Genomic DNA, 19,702 nt, shown 5'->3' with positions numbered 1-19,702 from the left:
CCTTAATCCTCCCAAAGTCAAGTGGGTGTTTATTGAATACCTGCACGTATTCATGAACTACCCGGTGTACACTCTGCTTCTGATGGGAAGGAGTGGCGTCTGTCCCAACATGGAGCTGTTGACACCAATCCTCCACCTGGGTTGCGGGGTCATTATCCTCCACTTCATCTGGTGAGGTTAAGGACTCCGCCGTGTGTATGGAGTTGTTATTTACTGTGTACAATTTGGCAACAGTGGCGTAGGGTGGTAATCTAACCTCGTCCTCCCCATAGTTTAGGAGGCGTACGGGCACCCTCCCATTGCGTACATCCACTACCCCTCTGGCAGTCAAGAGTGTAGGCCTATGTTCCGAGCTAAGGGGCTCTACTACCGCCTGGTAGCTCCGTCCCTTGAGACCTATTGCTGCTCTACACCATATCAGCATTTCACTCATCGGGGGCATCACAATGGGTACTGGGTCTGTCACCCGTACATTACCAATTTCACCACCTGTTAGCTTTACCTGTTGCTGGTACATAAGGGCTCGGATTTCTTTCTGCAGCACCCTTCTCTGCCCTAGTCTGGCAGTGTCAGCTATCTGTTGGAGCAAGAACACAACTTCTCCCAAACAGTTACTAACAATGTTAGTGCCAAGTACCATATACAAGTTGGTATCATCAGGATTAGTCTCTACTACAATTAGTCCCTGGTCCTTCAGCTCCACTCTTCCCACCTTTATTGCCACATCCTTAACCCCAACTAGGTTAAGGGGGAGGCCGTTTGAGGCATAAATGGAAAGGTTTGGAGCTGGTGGGCTTAGGTCATCCATGGACCAGAACCTTTTGTAGAGGACCTCAGGCATGATGGTTACCTGAGATCCTGTGTCCAGCAGAGCGGATGTCACGATGTCGTCCAGCACAACGGACAGAAAAGGTTTTCCTCCCATGAACCTGCTGTACCAGTCTGTTGGGAATGGGGAGTCTACTCCTGGGTGTCGGCCCCAGGGTTTTCTTGTTTAAAGGACAGCTCTGGATGGTGTGACCTGACTTGTGGCAGCGGTGGCAGACAGGGTCCCTTGGTTGACGGCGTTGGTCGCTGATCCTCCCAGCAGGGGGTGGCGTTGTCCTCTTCCTCCTTTTCATCCAGGGGACATTCTCAGGGCTGTCGACTAGCAGGATCCTCCTTTCTGCTTCGGGTTCCGTCCTTAGCTGCAGGGCACTCAGTACAGTGGTCAGAGTTTTGCTCAACTGACGCACTTCAGAGCGCAGGCTGTCCAGCTCACTAGGGAACGTTGCTTGCACCTTGGATTCAGCAGCCACCGGGGAAAAGGTGGATGCTGCAGGCACTGGGGTGGCCCCACCCTGGTAACATTGGATAGTAGTTGTTTCCAGGGGCTGCAGTCCTTTTATAGCCATGTCCTTAAGGGTGTCAAAGGTGGCATCTGGATGAACCAGGGACCACCAACGCACAGTCCTGCTCTCCTCTTGGGACCTCAGTCCTCGGATAAACTGTTCTTTCAGCATTTTATTTTCATCGTTGATGCTGGTTGGACTAACCTGTTTCAGAGCTTGCAGGGCCCCTTGTAAACGCCAGGCATAGTCCCGAACACTGTCCTCCGGTTGCTGAGAGCAGTTGTAGAACCTCATCCGGAGGTCTGTCTCAGTACGATTCTCAAAGACAGTCGGTAACTTTTTAAAGATTGCGGACACTGACTCCTGGTCTGGGGCCGACCAGGTTTCTACTTCTCGCTCCGCAGAACCAGTCAATTGTCCCAATACAACAGCGGCTCTTTGCTTGCCTGTCATAGAGTACATGTCCAGTATACCGCATATTTTCCTTTTAAATCCAGACAGGGTATCTGGTTTACCGCTGTACTGGGGGAGCCACTTCGCTCCCGGAATGTACGGTAGGGCCATGGGTATGACAGGGGTTACAGGCCCTGCTGGTGGAGTGGCTGCCCCCGGCTGCTCGGCGCCGAGCGCGGGTTGATCATCAGAGCGGTTAACCGGTACTCCGGCGTTGTGCTGTTCTTCGGACATTCTGGCGCCCCCCTAGCGAACCGTGGCCTACCTTCTTTTCTTCCGGTAGGCCGCAGCTCCGTAGGTGACGGTCTTCTTCAGAACCTTGCGTCGCTTGCGTCCTACGTAAGAGCGTTCACCGGCGCTCCTTCCAGGACCTGGCGCTTCCTGGTTTGACGTCAAGGCGTTGGGCGTGTCCGGGGTTTCGCGCACTTTAGCAGGTACGCCTCTCAGTTTCCCGCGGTTACGCCCTTCTTCCAGCTCGGCGGCCCAACAATGGCGGCAATCTTCGCCACAGTTAAATACACAGTTCAGAATAAAGGCGCACAGTACCCGGTGGCAACGGGCACAACACTCCGTCGTTGCAGCGGGCACGGAATCCTGTTCATGATGCCAGGAAGAGATGACGCGTCCAAGGGATGGGGACTCGGCGCTCGAGCCTTGCTGTTAGTTTTGGGGGATGCCGCGGTGGCCGGCTCCCAAGGCCGTACCCTGGGGCCACTCTTAAAAGCAAGGAATTGAGGGGAAAAGGTGTTTGGGAAAGGGGAAAGTTTGTGACGCCACCCGTGGTGTCTGGTGAGAATCACCAGTGCTGCTGCAGTCCTCTGAGGCTGGTGATCAGGCAGCTAGATGGTGCGGCTCCCCACAATGGAGCAGGGCCTCAGGGCAGCGTAGAAGAGGGGATGCAGGACAGAGGGGACCCAGCCGGGTCGGAGGAAGAATAGGCACACACACGAAAGTTCACTTCAGTACCTTTACTGGTGGTGTTTCAGGCACGGTCCAGGGCACTGTAGGGTGAAGGGTGCATTTCAGGACTCTCCCCAGTGAGCGGGTGTAGGGCCTCCTGTTCTTTGCCTTTCCTTAATAAGTTTCTGACCTGCCTGGAGCTAGGCCTAACTTTCTCTCTGTCTTGCATCTGCTGATCCTGGTGAGAGGGCCTTCTGTTGGAGTTCACACTCTCTGGTTTCTGGGGTTTTGGTAACTCCTGACCCTGGTACGTTGTCAGCGTTTGGGTTAACCTGGGACATGTAGTTCTCCAGGGGTTCCAGTGGTTTCTGCTGGTCCTAGAGATCCTTGCAGACACGCACTCGGTGTCCGGTATATGGTCTTGGGGTGAGCTGGCTAAGCTCCTCTGCCCCCTATGTAGCTTGCTACTCCACTCGACTTCGGCCGCTCAGGGCCCTGACTAGGCTTCACACAGCAGTAGGCCTCGCTACTCTTCACCGCTCTTATGGCGTCAGCACGCCTTAGGCTCACTAACCTGAGCTCTCTGAGTCTGGACTGTGCTCCACTGCAAGATGGCTTCTGCAGGAGCTCCACTCAACAGGCTTCCTTCTACAGACTGGATTCTCACAGACTGGAACTAGCTTTGTCCCCTGAGGAAACTGTTCTCCAGACTAACTGCCTAGCTCCACCTTCCCTTTTTATATCCCTATCCGGGCTCCCTCTGGTGGTCTGAGGTGGAAGGTGGAGGTGTGTGTATGCTGTGAGGGGCTCTTGTAGAGGAATCCGTTCATGCACCCCTCTAGGATCTGTGGCACCAATGCGCAGCAGGGGCGCCACATATCCAGTGGTAGCGTAGTTACCCATCAGACGGAAGTTACCTTGTCGTGGTTGATGGGCACACCTGAATTGCCCAAATTATGCGCAAAAAACCTTCATTTTGTAAGTATATTTCATTAAGTGACAAATCAGTCTAGATGCAATATTTCCTATGTATTCATGTATTTTGACCTCTAACACAATATATTGCCAATGCTTTTCTATTATAAACAATTTTATAGCATGTTACATGGAGGATTATGATCAGTTGACACAAGCGAATGTCTGTCTCCATCAATTTTAGTTCCTTTGCAGAATGACTGTACACTTTTATGTGCTGATGGCATGTGTTATAAGAACATCTTTACATCGCTCGCTATTTATTATTCATCATTCATAAAATGCAAAGTACACCTTTAAACTTTGTATAACTTGTCAGAAGCAAGTGACTTAATTTCCAATTTCCACTTTACATGTCTTGGACAGACTCATAGTTAAATATTTGCCTGCTTTTCTGCTGAGTGATAACAGTCTAGAATAGATTTATTAATACATACATAATAGGAAGGCTTAAGTCTATCAGCACATCTTTTGACGGGGATTATTCCTGGTAACTAAACAGGATTGTTAATTAAAGTAAAATGCCATGATAAGAATCGTGGAAAAGTACAAGAATATATTACATATTAAACTAGCTACTGCAGATACAGTATAAGGGAGCACTGTCCTTCATATCCATTGTTGATAGGTTTAAAGTCCACCTATTCTATATTTTTATAAAATCAAAAGCACATGGAAATATTTTGAATAGTGGAATAGTGCCATCTTTCTCACCTTCAAGTAGCAAGTAGCTTAATTTTCCCTGACTGCAGACTGTAATTACAGTAGCTTCTCAGTCACCAAAAATATATATGATTTTTAACAGTTAATGCAGGGATGGATGTGAAGGATGGGGCAGTGCCATACGTGTGAACTCTTCAGTTGGTGGTGATGATGGGTGTGAAGACAAGGGGTCTAGCTGGCTTTTAGTACAATAGGCAATTAGCATAGTAACAAACATATTTTTTTCACAACTGAGAGAAGACAACAATTAGGGTTATACAAATACTGTCCTTCTTGACTAGCCATAGAAATACACATACATTTACTAGTCAACACAAAGATAATAATGTATTTCTCTTTGATTAACAAATCTAAACATCTGGCTGATTAAGATTAGAAGCTGTGATGTCACAGTGGGCTAATATTATAACGTATGTTGCAGGGCACCCTAAAGGAATAGTGGCTATGTAGCGCAGAATTGTAGAGTTGCATATTTTGAACAACATTATATTTGAACAATGTAAGCATGTCCTGAGTATATCCTGAGTAGTTAATTTGCCACCCTCCATATCCTGTCTGCAACACCTAGTAGACCTAAGCAGGCGGTGGGAGAAAAGGTAGCAGCTAGGTCTTTCAAGTAGGGAGGGAGGATTAAGCACTGGGCACAGAGAGCACGTCTCTAGCACATTTTCTCATAGCATACAATACAAAGTCATTTTCTAAAAGCACGTAAATTTAATAAAGTGGGAGGGAGTAAAAAAAATTCACAAAAGTCACGTAGATTTTAGTAAATGGGGAGTGGCATAAAAGTAATTTAAACTCACGGGGAGTTAAAGTAGCATGGATTATAGACCTTGCTCAGGTATTGCCGATTTGCTACAAGTTTACAATCAGGATTTTGCAATAAAAATCAGTACAGTGCAATACATGTAGATAAAAGTTTCAAAACTGTTTCCACATGTAGAAAAAAAATCACAGAAATATGAGCATGCTGCAAAATTTCTAAACCACAGCATGATCATAATATTGTAGAAAAGCCTCATATTTCTACTGCAGATTTTACCTTTACAGTGTGTGCAAAATGAAATCCACAGTGTAGTCAATAACAAAGAAGTTTATACTGTTATGTAGCTCCGCACTCTACAGTGGATGTCAATATTATCTGTTCCAATTACAGTCTACTAGTGTTTCTATTAGACATCAGATTGTGGTTGCTTTACCTTGCTTTCCAATAGATCCACATTTTGTCTCAGATCATTTCTGGACTTCTCAGACTTGCTAAGTTTTGTTGATAAAATAAGGATCTCTTCCTAAAGAACACAACATTAATATCACATCAACTTACAGCATGCAAAGGTGTAAACAGTGAAAAGTTTACATTACTTTCATGTAAGTAGTCACAAACCTCTTTTTTAAGGAAACTGGCCTCATCTACATGGATAGACAGTGAGGGTCGAATATGACACATCAGTTGCCACCACAGCCAATCTCGGATACAGTAGAATTTCCTGATATTCTTTTGGATACACTTGAGAGCAACCATTTGAATCTAAAATGATGAAGTGGAAAAATAAAATTACAATCATGTATATATTATGGGTTTACTAGTGAAATGGTCAGTCTCCTCTCATTAAAGGGTAGTTAATTTATAAAAAAAAAAAAACTCAAGGCAATTAGCATAAATGGCTACATGATTAAAAGGGAACTATTCTTTCAACAAACTTTGCGTAAGTGAACAGTACTTGCTAATATAAAATATTTTGTAATATATGTTGTTAGAGAATTCTACTTCTTTTGCCACTTTGCTATGAGCTACTTCTTCCACATCCCACTACCTCTTGAATTCAACTTCCACTCTAAAAAAAAACAGCTCAACTATGTCTTTCTCAAGACAAAGAGACTGCCAACACAGTCACATGCCTGGTTACAGACCCATTACACTTTATGGAGAGGATGACGAATTATGGGAATGGGTGATCGATAGCGCTGCCCAGGAACTGATGCCACAAAGGAGTGATCATGAAAATCCATATTTATTTGCTACGCGTTTCGAGGCTGTTCTAGTCTCTTCATCAGGCAAAAATATATATCTATATAGATAGATATACAGTTATATGAAAAAGTTTGGGCACCCCTATTAATCTTAAGTTTATTGTTTTATAAAAATTGGTGTTTTTGCAACAGCTATTTCAGTTTGATATATGTAATAACTATTGGACACAGTAATGTTTCTGCCTTGAAATGAGGTTTATTGTACTAACAGAAAATGTGCAATCTACATTCAAACAAAATTTGGCAGGTGCATAAGTATGGGCACCTCACCAGAAAAGTGACATTAATATTTAGTAGATCCTCCTTTTGCAAAAATAACAGCCTCTAGTCGCTTCCTGTAGCTTTTAATGAGTTCCTGGATCCTGGATGAAGGTATTTTTGACCATTCCTCTTTACAAAACAATTCCAGTTCAGTTAAGTTTGATGGTCGCCGAGCATGGACAGCCCTCTTCAAATGATCCCACAGATGTTCAATGATATTCAGGCCTGGGGACTGGGATGGCCATTCCAGAACATTGTAATTGTTCCTCTGCATGAATGCCTGAGTAGATTTGGAGCCGTGTTTTGGATCATTGTCTTGCTGAAAGATCCATCCCCTGCATAACTTCAACTTTATCACTGATTCTTGAACATTATTGTCAAGAATCTGCTGATACTGAGTGGAATCCATGCGTCCCTCAACTTTAACAAGATTCCCGGTGCCGGCATTGGCCTCACAGCCCCAAAACATGATGGAACCTCCACCAAATTTTACTGTGGGTAGCAAGTGTTTTTCTTGGAATGCTGTGTTTTTTTGCCGCCATGCATAACGCCTTTTTGTATGACCAAACAACTCAATCTTGGTTTCATCAGTCCACAGGACCTTCTTCCAAAAAGAAATTGGCTTCTCCAAATGTGCTTTTGCATACCTCAGCCGACTCTGTTTGTGGCGTGCTTGCAGAAACGTCTTCTTTCGCATCACTCTCCCATACAGCTTCTCCTTGTGCAAAGTGCGTTGTATAGTTGACCGATGCACAGTGACACCATCTGCAGCAAGTTGATGCTGCAGCTCTCTGGAGGTGGTCTGAGGATTGTCCTTGACTGATCTCACCATTCTTCTTCTCTGCCTTTCTGATGTTTTTCTTGGCCTGCCACTTCTGGCCTTAACAAGAACTGTCCCTGTGTTCTTCCATTTCCTTACTATGTTCCTCACAGTGGAAACTGACAGGTTAAATCTCTGAGACAGCTTTTTGTATCCTTCCCCTGAACAACTATGTTGAATAATCTTTGTTTTCAGATCATTTGACAGTTGTTTTGAGGAGCCCATGATGCCACTCTTCAGAGGAGATTCAAACAGGAGAACAACTTGCAAGTGGCCACTTTAAGTAGCTTTTCTCATGATTGCATACTCCTGGCTATGAAGTTCAAAGCTCAATGAGGTTATAAAACCAAAAAAAGTGCTTTAGTAAGTCAGTAAAAAGTAGGTAGGAGTATTTAAAACAAGAAAATGATAAGGGTGCCCATATTTATGCACCTGTCAAATTTTGTTTGAATGCAGATTGCACATTTTCTGTTAGTACAATAAACCTCATTTCAAGGCAGAACCATTACTGTGTCCAACAGTTATTACATATATCAATCTGAAATATCTGTTGCAAAAACACCAATTTTTATAAAACATTAAGCTTAAGATTAATATGGGTGCCCAAACTTTTTCACATAACTGTATATACATATAGAACAGCCTCAAAATGCGTAGCAAATAAATATAGGTTTTCAAGACCACTCCTTTGTGGCATCTGTTCCTGGGCAGTGCTATTGATCACCCATTCCCATCATCCGTCATCCTAATTTCTGGACTCCCGTTGGAACCCAGTGGGTGAAGCTGCAGCCCTCAGGGAGCATCTTATTTCCTACTTGTGCAGAGTTGTGCCTGTGAGCACAACCTCACAGGGTGAGTAATTATCACCTTAAAGTGTTCCATCCACATTGTATGATTTGCACTAGGGGTGCTTCCCCTTTTTTTCTTTACTTTATGGAGAGGAAAGGGGGAGGACTGAAGAACAGAGTTAGAATACAGGTAGAGAGAGACACAGAAAAATCATACTCAGCTTTATAACAAGTCTTTCACCTCACCCAAAGCTGGATTTACATTTATATTGCTAAGTACTGCTGTATATTTTCCCTAATTTTTTTTCACTTCCGATTACATTCCGTCTTAGCCTCCAAGCATGAACTGGGGAGTCTCAAATGGAATATCATCATTGGCCTAGGGCTGTGGTCACTCTCCACTGCTGCTTTCACATCCCTGAAATGGGACATAATCAGTTATGTCAATTTCAGGTGCTTTGCTGGGCTGGTCTCTGGTTCTACTGAGCATGAGCCATGAGCCAGTTGTAAATTCTGACTCATGATCAGTATGCTCTCCGTGTTCACCGCATATTCTCCCTTTCAATTCATATTTGCATCAAAATAGAAACTATAAGGCAGGAAGGAACGATGGAGCACACTGCCTATCAAAATACAGTGATTGGGGTGAGAAGGGACAACACACTGAGCATGCATCAGGACTGACAACTGATGCATGCTAAATAATGAGAAATGATGAGCCAGGGAGTGAACTGACAGTGTATATTGAAAGGGAGAGGGCACACCAAGCAGTGAGAGCATACTGGATATGCATTGTATTTGACATCTGGATTATTCTCATTAGACTAGAGACCAGCTCAACTCCTTAAATGCCTCATTTCAGGGCAGTAAAAGCAGTTATGGGGAGTGACTGCAACACCAGCCCCCTGATAAGGTGTTATGTACTATGCAGAAACACCCAACAAGACTGGCACCAAGCCAGTAAAGGCACTTGGCGCAAGCGGCCCAGCTAGGCAAGCCCTTGAGAGCCAGGAATACTCTTCACCCTGCTCCCAGTAAATGGAAGGGGGACTTTGGCAGAGCCCTTCCTAGGCCCACTGTCGCCCGGACAGCTGGCATCTGGTGATGCACTCAGTACCTAGTCAAGGACCAGGTGAGTACCTTTGCAAGAACCCCAGGAAATGTAACAGGAAGAGAAAATTAAAAAGCCCCTGAAAAGATAGCAACACACTGCTGGCACCACTCAACTCCACAGCACATAGGAACTGCAATAAACAGCACATGACTGAGCGGGGAACAGGGTTAAATAACTCACCTAATAATCAGGTGTTGAATACCTCCCAATCATCCCAAGACAACCACTCCCTGCTAGCTAGCACAGCAGAATGGACATAATCCCAACATTGCCTAGTGCCAGACACAGCAGAGTCCTGCGTTGCCTGGTAACCCGGGAAATCAGTCAGAGAAACGGCGTCCCACATCCTCACATAACCTACTACACCAGAACGCGATGCTCCATTAGATTAGGACGGTTTCACTGCATGCGTAGTAGCTCTGCCTCCAAGGTCAGGACAATGGTGACACCTGCCACAAGAATAACATAGCACCGGACCAGATCCATTCCTAGGTGGGGGCACAGTCTCTTGAAAAATGTTCCATATTTGTTTCCTCAGTGCATGTAGAAAGCATCAAATGGAACGTCATCGGAAGTGAAAAAAAATTAAACAGGAAGTGAAACAGGAAGTTGACATAAAGAGAAAATGATAGAGAATTTTCAATTGATGTAAATTACAAAAGTGGATACTTTTTAAAATTAGATAAATGGACATTGACTATTAGGTTTCCGACAATCACTCTAGTAGCCCATAGCTGCAATATCTAGCACAGTCGCTACTATATAAACGGCATGTTGGTAAACAGAAGAAAATAAAATGCTCCTCAAGCTTAATTGCTCCTTCTAATAGCTCATCAGTTGAGTTTCCAGAGTCAGACTCTTACTGATCAGATAATGATGGCCTACCTCATGGACAGGACATCAACATTCTGAACCTACAAAACCCCTTCGATAAAACTGGGGTAAACTGATTGATACATGTGACTTAATATCCTTACTTGTAGGAGATTTACCATGTTTTCATAGTTTCACATGTAAAGTATAATGAGGAGTAAACATGGTGACCGTAATACAGTTTACAAAATGAGGTTATGATCTTTCATACATTCATACAACAATACAGGGATGGTGGCAGCAGGTGACTTAAAGACATAATATAAGGGTATATTCAATCAATTCTTGCCTTTATTTTCTTGAACTTTTGTCGACAAAGAAAACCTCTGCATGCTGCTTGAAAAAGGATCATATTTTGGGAAATCATCTTCTCCCGCTGTTTTTCTAGCCTGGGTAGAACACCAGATTTCATGAACACCTACAGGGAATAATATATGGTCAGAGGATGCTTCAAAAACAATCAATACTGCATCACACTGTGCCAACATGAGCTCCTGATAGCAGTATGTTTAACATCTTAAAAAATAACAGCAGAAAAAAGTATCCATTGAAATGATGATTAAAAATCAAATGAAACAAGAAGCAATGCCAAGATGAAACATTAAAATGTGCGGTTATAGCTTAGGTTAAATACAGAAGGAATAATTGTCTAGGCTGCTTTTAATAATATAATTTGGATTCTTCATGCTACATAATAATATAATTGGAAAAATCTTAACGCTACAGCACGCAAAGACAATCTTGTGTGCTTCTAACTTTGTAGATTTTGCAGTTTTGGCCTAATTGTATGCAGTTACTGAATACAATGCCTATAATATGCTATGGGCCAATAGCGTTACTCTGAATTGAAATGTAAGTACACGGAGTATTTCTTTTAGATGACTAATAACAGACATAATGCTTCTAGGATAAGATACAGGGCCTCCTGGAGTCATCACACAGCAGTACAAAGCATGGTAACAGATTCATGACAAAGGGCATACACCACTGCATCATTGCTAGGTGCATGACTAGTGATGAGCGAGCATGCTCATTACTCGAGATTTACGAGCATGCTTGGGTGTTTTCCAAGTATCTTCAGCGTGCTCGGGCGTGTTGTTTGAGTCACGCCGTGTGAATGATTTGCGACTGTTTGACAGCTTTAATACATGTGAGGAATGCCTGTTTCTTAGGCATTCCTCACATGTATTAAAGCTGTCAAACAGTCACAAATCATGCACATAAGGTGACTAAAACATAACGGCCGAGCACGCTGAAGATACTCGGCAAGAACCCAAGCATGCTCACCGAAAGGGTTAACAGAACATACTCGCTAATCACTATGCATGACCCCTAAAACTTGTCAATGTCCCAGATAAAGAGAAAAAGCCATAAAAAAAGAGTTTGCTGACACCGGTGTTGAGTTTCCCGACAACGACAAGACCTCATAGCCATAAAACTTTTGTGATGAATTGAAACTCTGAAATGTTTTGGATGTATCTCTCAACATCAATGCAGAACTCACCATCCAATGTTCCTACAGATAAACTGCCAGCCTTTTCAAATGAGTGGAAAATCTTATGGTTGGATGTAGAAAGACCAACTTGCTGCTCATATGTACAGTGAAGGAAATAATTATTTGATACCTTGCTGTTTTTGTAAGTTTGCCCACTGACAAAGACATGAACAGTCTATAATTTTAAGGGTAGGTTAATTTTAACATTGAGAAATAGAATATCCCCAAAAAAATCAAGAAAATCACATTGTATAAATTAGATAAATTTATTTGCATTTTGCAGTGAGAAATAAGTATTTGATCCCCAACAAACCATTATGAGTTCTGGCTCCTGCAGACCAGTTAGATGCTCCTAATCAACTCGTTACCTGCATTAAAGACAGCTGTCTTACATAGTCACCTGTATAAAAGACTCCTGTCCACAGACTCAATTAGTCAGTCAGACTCTAACCTCTGCAACATGAGCAAGACCAAAGAGATTTCTAAGGATGTCAGGGACAAGATCATAGACCTGCACAAAGCTGGAATGGGCTACAAAACCATAAGTAAGACGCTGGGTGAGAAGGAGACAACTGTTGGTGCAATAGTAAGAAAATGGAAGAAAAATGACTGTGAATCGACATCAATCTGGGGCAACATGCAAAATCTCACCTCGTGGGGTATCCTTGAGGAAGGTGAAAGATCAGCCTAAAACTATGGTAATTATGGTATATCCTTAGTATAGGTAATTAAATTTTGATATGTGAGTCAACAAACATCTAGAAAAGAAAATTAAAAGTTGGTGTGAACCTGCTTTTTATGCTTTGGACTCCTGGTTATCTTTGCTATATGCTCACAATGAGTTTTTGGGGAGTGTGAAAAACACACAGTCTTATAGTTCCAGCAAAGTTGATGAGATTTGTAGAAATGCAGATGACTGCTTTTTTTTTCACTCATCGTAAACTGACCTGCGGTGCGTGTTTCCAATTCAAAACATGTCAATTTCTCTTGCAGTTATGCAAAGTTTCCTGTGCAGTTTCTCCCCATAGACTTGCATTACATGCAGAAAATCTGCAGGTAAAATACACACATGCGTTTTTACTGCATTTCCACTGTGGAAGTGCACTAAAAATGCATGTAATCCACATATCACTGTATCAATAAAGCTTTGTCAAAGCCAAATCCCAACAATATAAAAAATAAAGCAGCTTTATTTAAAACATGGCATAGCAAAAAGAGCCAAAAAAAAGTAACATCAAATACACAATAAAATTACATGTAAAAAATGCGCTCAAAAAACACAGGTGACCTAATTTACACAATACCGTAGGTACAGAAATTCTTCAGCATCAAAAACTCACCAAAATCTCATTGTGGGAATGTAGCCTATGAAACTCACTCAAAATAACTACAATCTATGATCTTAGAAAGACCAACATTTAAAAAATGGGAAAGGATTAAAGGTACAATCTGAAACTAGTGATGGGCGAGCGTGCTCGCCACTGCTTGATACTTGATCGAGAATCGGGATGCTTGGGCACGCTCGGTACTCGACTGAATATCCCAGATGCTTGAGCTTCATACTCAAGTCCCCACCCCGCATGTTTTGTGCCTGTTAGACAGCCAATGAACATCTGAGGATTGTCCACCATGCATGGTAATGTTGTTGCCATGTTGGCTACTGCATTACTGTGATTGGTCAGCCACATCACATCATGGGGTCTTATATAAGACCCGGTGACGTGATGCTTGGCACAGTATGTTCATGAAGCAGTTCAGGGAAAGTTTTTATAGAAGGGAGAGCGTAGTTTAGAGAAGGGATATAGTCAGAGTTTACTAATACTGCTATAGGAGTACTTGTAAATTGCTCAAGCAGCATTAAAATAACAGTCCTTTTCAAGGCTACATATTTTCCTTTGTGTTGTAAAACTGCTATTACCTGCATTCAGTGGAGATAATGTTTAGGATTAGGGGCATCTAGGCAGGGTTTAATATTTCTATTGCAACTTCTATATACCAACTCTGCTGTTGCACCATTAAAACAACAGTCCTTGTCAGGGCTAAATACACTGCTCAAAATAATAAAGGGAACACTCAAATAACACATCCTTGATCTGAGTGAATGAAACATTCTCATTGAATACTTTGCTCTGTACAAATTTCAATGTGCTGACAACAAAATCACACAAAAATCATCAATGGAAATCAAATTTATTAACCAATGGAGGCCTGAATTTGGAGTCACCCCAAAATTAAAGTGGAAAAACACACTACAGGCTGATCCAACTTTGATGTAATGTCCTTAAAAAAAGACAAAATGAGGCTCAGTATTGTGTGTGGCCTCCACGTGCCTGTATGACCTCCCTACAACGCATGGGAATGCTCCTGATGAGGTTGTGGATGGTCTCCTGTGGGATCTCCTCCCAGACCTGGACTAAAGCATCCGCCAACTCCTGGACAGTCTGTGGTGCAATGTGACGTTGTTGGATGGAGCAAGACATGATGTCCCAGATGTGCTCAATCAAATTCAGGTCTGGGGAACGGGAGGGCCAGTCCATAGCTTCAATGCCTTCATCTTGCAGGAACTGCTGACACACTCCAGCCGCATGAGGTCTGGCATTGTCCTGCATTAGGAGGAACCCAGGGCCAACCGCACCAGCATATGGTCTCACAAGGGGTCTGAGGATCTCATCTCAGTACCTAATGGCAGTCAGGCTACCTCTGGCGAGCACATGGAGGGCTGTGCGGCTCTCCAAAGAAATGCCACCTCACACCATTACTGACCCACTGCCAAACCGGTCATGCTGAAGGATGTTGCAGGCAGCAGATCACTCTCCTCGGCGTCTCCAGACTCTATCACGTCTGTCACATGTGCTCAGTGTGAACTTGCTTTCATCTATAAAGAGCACAGGGCGCCAGTGGCGACTTTGCCAATTCTGGTGTTCTGTGGCAAATGCCAAGCGTCCTGCACGGTGTTGGGTTGTGAGCACAACCCCCATCTGTGGACGTCGGGCCCTCATACCTCCCTCATGGAGTCAGTTTCTAACCGTTTGTGCAGACACATACACATTTGTGGCCTGCTGGAGGTCATTTTGCAGGTCTCTGGCAGTGCTCCTCCTGTTCTGCCTTGCACAAAGGTGGAGGTAGCGGTCCTGCTCCTGGGTTGTTGCCCTCCTAAAGCCCCCTCCACGTCTCCTGGTGTACTGGCCTGTCTCCTGGTAGCGCCTCCAGCCTCTGGGCACTATGCTGACAGACACAACAAACCTTCTTGCCACAGCTCGCATTGATGTGCCATCCTGGATGAGCTGCACTACCTGAGCAACTTCTGTGGGTTGCAGAGTCCGTCTCATGCTACCACGAGTGTGAAAGCACAATCAACATTCAAAAGTGAGGAAAACATCAGCCAGAAAGTATTGGTACTGAGATGTGGTCTGTTGTCCCCACCTGCAGAACCGCTCGTTTATTGAGTGTGTCTTGATAATTGCCAATAGTTTCCATCTATTGTCTATTCCATTTGCACAACAGCGTGTGAAATTGATTGTCAATCAGTGTTGCTTCCTAAGTGGACAGTTTGATTTCACAGAAGTTTGATCTACTTGGAGTTATATTCTGCTGTTTAAATGTTCCCTTTACTTTTTTGAGCAGTGTATTTTCTTTCCTGAAGTAAAACCGCTGTTAGCTGCATTGAGTGAACATGGCCACCATGGTAGGCACAGAAAGTGACATCGAAAGTTGATAGAGCAGACAACCGAATGGATTGTTGCTGCCACGGGGGAGGCAGCGGAGGACCGTCCTGACACCGCGCCTGGGACCCCGGATTGGCTTTAGTCTGATAAAAGGTCATTACAGTCACTCTCTCCAAATCTTTAGAGGATCATTATAGTCACTTTCTGCAAATCTTTAGAGGGCCATTATGCGTCAATCTCCAAATTTTTAGAGGGTCATTATAGTAACTCTCTCTAATTTTTTAGAGGGTCATTATGCATCACTCTCTCCAAATTTTTAAATGGTCATTATAGTCACTCTCTCCTAATTTTTAGAGGGTCATTATGCGGTACTTGTTCAAAATGTTTGTCTTCCAGGGTGTATTCCAGTCTCTCGTTCTAATTTATGGAAGCCCTTGCACTTAGTGCATAGGCTTTATAAGTCTAGGAGTCTCACTACATAACAAATTTAACAGAATGTGTATGAGGCCATCCTTGATGTCGAAAACAAGGTGTATCAGAGCCCCTCTTCCTTCTGATTTTTAGCAGTTCTTGAATTGCCCACATAGGCTTTGTGACTTTCAGAGTCCCTTCTCCATAAATTGAACAGGATGTGTCTGACCATGTCACATACCCCACATGCCCAGATAAGGCAGTAAAATGTTAAAATTACATATACCAGTGACTACCAGGGTGTGTAGTTTTATTTCCCCCTTTATTATGTCATCTACTGTAGCCATACGTGAAGGCGAAATACAGTGAGAGATGGCCCGGCTGTTAAAGGGTGGAGGAGGTGTTTTATTTTATTTTTTCTTCACTTTTTAATTTTGCCTTATATACAAGTCATTATACTGGAAAGAATGTTTCCTAACATTTTTTCCTATAAAATCCATTTTATCTTCAGTTTTGTATGTTTTATTATCAGTCCGTAAAAGTGGAGTAATACTCTGACAACATTGTTTCCAGCAGTGACCTGGAAGTCAGAGATGCATCCACGCATCTTCCCCATGCTCTTCCCATTCCATTTCAGTGATGTTTCTATCCATTTTAGCCACTTTCCCACCCCCCTGCATGCTCTCCGGGTAGGGTTTTCGGGAAAAATGCTCGAGTTTCCAATTGACGTCCATAATACTTGTTACTCGAGTCGAGCCTGTCTGAGCGTCTGACCCTGCTTGATTCGAGTACCGAGGACTCCAGCATTTTACTGCTCAATCATCACTATCTGAAACCAATTTTATAATAAAAATAGATATCATATTCCAACAGTTCTATAAGTTGCTTTCTCACAAAGCACCTAAGACAATTATAAAAAGGCTGAACAACACATTACCACTATGTTCAACATTAGTAAAAGTGTAAAACATTAAAATTATATTCAATAATGACAAAACTGTAAAACATTAGAAATATGTTGATCTATAGTAAAAATGTAAGATATTGCAATTAGTTTCAAAAATGGGAAAAGAGTAAAACATTAAAAATACAATCATCTATAGTAAAAGTAGCATAAAATTTTGAACGCTGAGCTTGGAATACATCAATACTATTACACTACATCGTCTCTGACAAGTACATTGTTCAAAAATGATATTCACTAACAAAAGAGACCACAGATTTTCTCATGCTCAGGACTAGGAGAGCATGTTAACATTAACATTCACTAAAAATCCTATATAGACAAATTTCTCTTTTCTTAGTCAATTTCCTTTCCCATTGCATTGACATAAATGTTCCCAGCAACAATAGAGTGAGAATTAGCGGAGATGGAGTAATGCCTCATTAAGGGTTTGATTGCTTCAATAATGACTGCATTAACTGCACAGCCCCAATGAGTTCTTTAAAGCTGCTGCAAAATCAGTGTTCATATTAATGGATTTGCCTCTCTACATTCGGAGCTTGTGCCAAGTCCATTATTAAACAGGCTTGGTAGCACAGTGCCATAAAATAAAAAAATGCCCCAGGAAAGTACTACTTAGAAAATGTAGATGTTTTTTTCTCTTAGGGCGGTATTTTCCATAATAACAGTCTATATTCACTTCAGCATGAGTTGCTCATGATTAGAGATGAGTGGACCCAAGCTTAAAAGTTCAGGGTTTGCACCTGACAGTTAATGTTCGGTGCTAAACGCCAAACACGGACATCCTGCAGAGAACAGGGGGTTGGACCAAATGACCCTGGAGGTCCCTTCCAACTGTATCTTTCTATAATTCTATGATTCTCCCGGAAGTCCGTTGCAATGTTCGGAGTTCCCGGGGAAGAGAGAGATTTTTTTACTGCTCAAACGTTCGGGCCACCATTGTTTTCAATGGGGTTCAGGTTCTTATTCAAGTTCCGCTACCTGAACCGAACTTTGGAATAAAGTTCAGGTTGTGTACCACAACCCAAACTTCCACGGGTCTGCTCATCCCTACTCATGATACTTTTTAGCGCCACCACTGTATCACTATCATGTCTAGACGAAGTTTAAGTATTAAAAAGTTAAATTTAATTGCTTAGCATGGCCATTTAAATTACCATACATTTTTTATAAATATTTTGACTAGAGATGGTTTAAATATTTTGAAATTCAGATTTGACAGCTTCATCAACTTTTTTGATTATCAATGGTGTAAAATCTCTAATTGCACTGAAAAGACATATATAACACTCTGACATCTCATAGCATTGTATCCAACCACTTTCAAGCTTTTTAATGCAAACACAGCCACAGTAATGTCTAATTGACATTAACATATTTGGCTATTGGTAAATTGATCCTAAAAGGAGGTAACAAACAGTCTGTTTAATAACATACTGCACTAAAATACTTCTCAGTCATTATTAATTGCAAAAATATTCCAAAAATTATACTTTTTGGGAGCAGATGGCTGCCTTACTGGTGTTTATACACATGGCAATGCAATGGAGGATGCCATAGCATTTTCACTAGGGGTGGTGGAAAAATTATTCTTGTTTGGGCAGTATCAATAAGTTTGTTCTTTGTAAAATGAGCAAGTGATAGCTTTCTCACAAGGTGTCCAAAAATTATCTCTGTTTTGGGATAATCAACATCCCCATGCCCATAAAAGACAACATAACAACAAATGCTAGGGAAGTATACATCACGTCCAGAAAAGCAAATGTGGTAACAACCCAAAGAATAGTTGTGGAGTTTACAGTTGCCAAATTGAACTAGTAAAATAAGTATGCAAAAATTAAAACGTGTGTATTATTTTTACATGTATCTGTTATTTAAAAAAAATTATTCTCCCCTTGAGAAAAAGCTATAACCAAAAATGCCACATTGGTAGGTAGGTACAAACCTGGAAAGAAAAATGCAGCAACTGCCTGCAGTATTGTTATTGGAGTACGGTTGCTAAAATGAACTAGTAAAGCACGTCGGCAAAAAAGTCAAACGATTGTGTTATTATTTTTTTTAAAAACACTATTCTTCCACCCTTCTTTCCTCCAGGACAAAACGACATAACCAAGAATGCTACATTGCTTGTTAGGTACCCGCCCCAAAAAAAACTGTGGCAACAGCCCGCAATATTGCAGTGGCACATACAGTTGCTAAATTGGACTGGTAAAACAGGTATGTAAAATGTGTACTTTTTTTTAAAGATTTTTTTTTTTTAATTCAACTATCCTTTCCCAGAAAGAATATGACAACAGATACTCAGTAGGTTCATGTGTCAAAAGCCAGCACCTGCAACATTGCACCTTATTGGTGAGGTGAGTATGGGCATAAAATGAATTAGGATGTTTGTAAGATACACACTTGGAGAGGTAGACAGTTGCATTTATTGTACATGTCAAGAATGTTGGCAATTTTCTTTTATACAAAAAAAAGAAAAACTAAATTAAAAAAAAAAAGCCAAATAAATGCAATAATATGTCACTTGTTTCTTGTCAGTCTGACAAGCTAGGAAGGACACTTTCTCTGACAGAAACTTGTTTTCAGTATTTTCCTTCAGTAATAAAAATAAAACAGGGAATATAAACTGCCATCCTTGTTTCTAGTGCTGCAAGACTGAGAAATAATAGTCTAATGAAATTCACATAGTCTAATGAAATTCCCAGATCAATCAATCACAGTCACACAGGCTCTGCAGCTCCTGCACCTCTCCTACTTCTTTCCTTACCACAAGAATCTATGTATTATTATTATTCACAGACTTAATTTTCTATGTTCTTTAGTGCAGCATAAGTAACCCGCAGTCTGCTTACAGTTGTTCTCCACCTTTTTAGGCATTTCTCTCTCTATCTCTAATGA

At 42.1% G+C, this 19,702-nt stretch overlaps 1 protein-coding gene across 3 annotated transcripts in view; it reads right to left on the bottom strand.

Moving 5' to 3' along the window:
* Positions 1-19,702, bottom strand: part of MYO18B (myosin XVIIIB) — a 1,187,635-nt gene that overhangs the window by 666,744 nt on the left and 501,189 nt on the right. For all 3 annotated transcript variants that reach the window (XM_073672938.1, XM_073672946.1, XM_073672953.1), the window contains 3 exons: positions 10,559-10,687; positions 5,767-5,910; positions 5,582-5,671 (listed from right to left, as the gene is read on the bottom strand). In XM_073672938.1, the coding sequence (XP_073529039.1) occupies positions 5,582-5,671; positions 5,767-5,910; positions 10,559-10,687 (363 nt within the window). The remainder of the gene's footprint in view (positions 1-5,581; positions 5,672-5,766; positions 5,911-10,558; positions 10,688-19,702) is intronic.

The sequence above is a fragment of the Phyllobates terribilis genome, unplaced genomic scaffold, assembly GCF_046119375.1.
Source record: "Phyllobates terribilis strain yellow unplaced genomic scaffold, ASM4611937v1 Scaffold_1__5_contigs__length_1240528914, whole genome shotgun sequence".
Lineage (NCBI taxonomy): Eukaryota > Metazoa > Chordata > Amphibia > Anura > Dendrobatidae > Phyllobates > Phyllobates terribilis.
The sequence above is the reverse complement of the archived record's forward strand: the minus strand, read 5'-3'. Positions and strand labels throughout refer to the sequence as shown.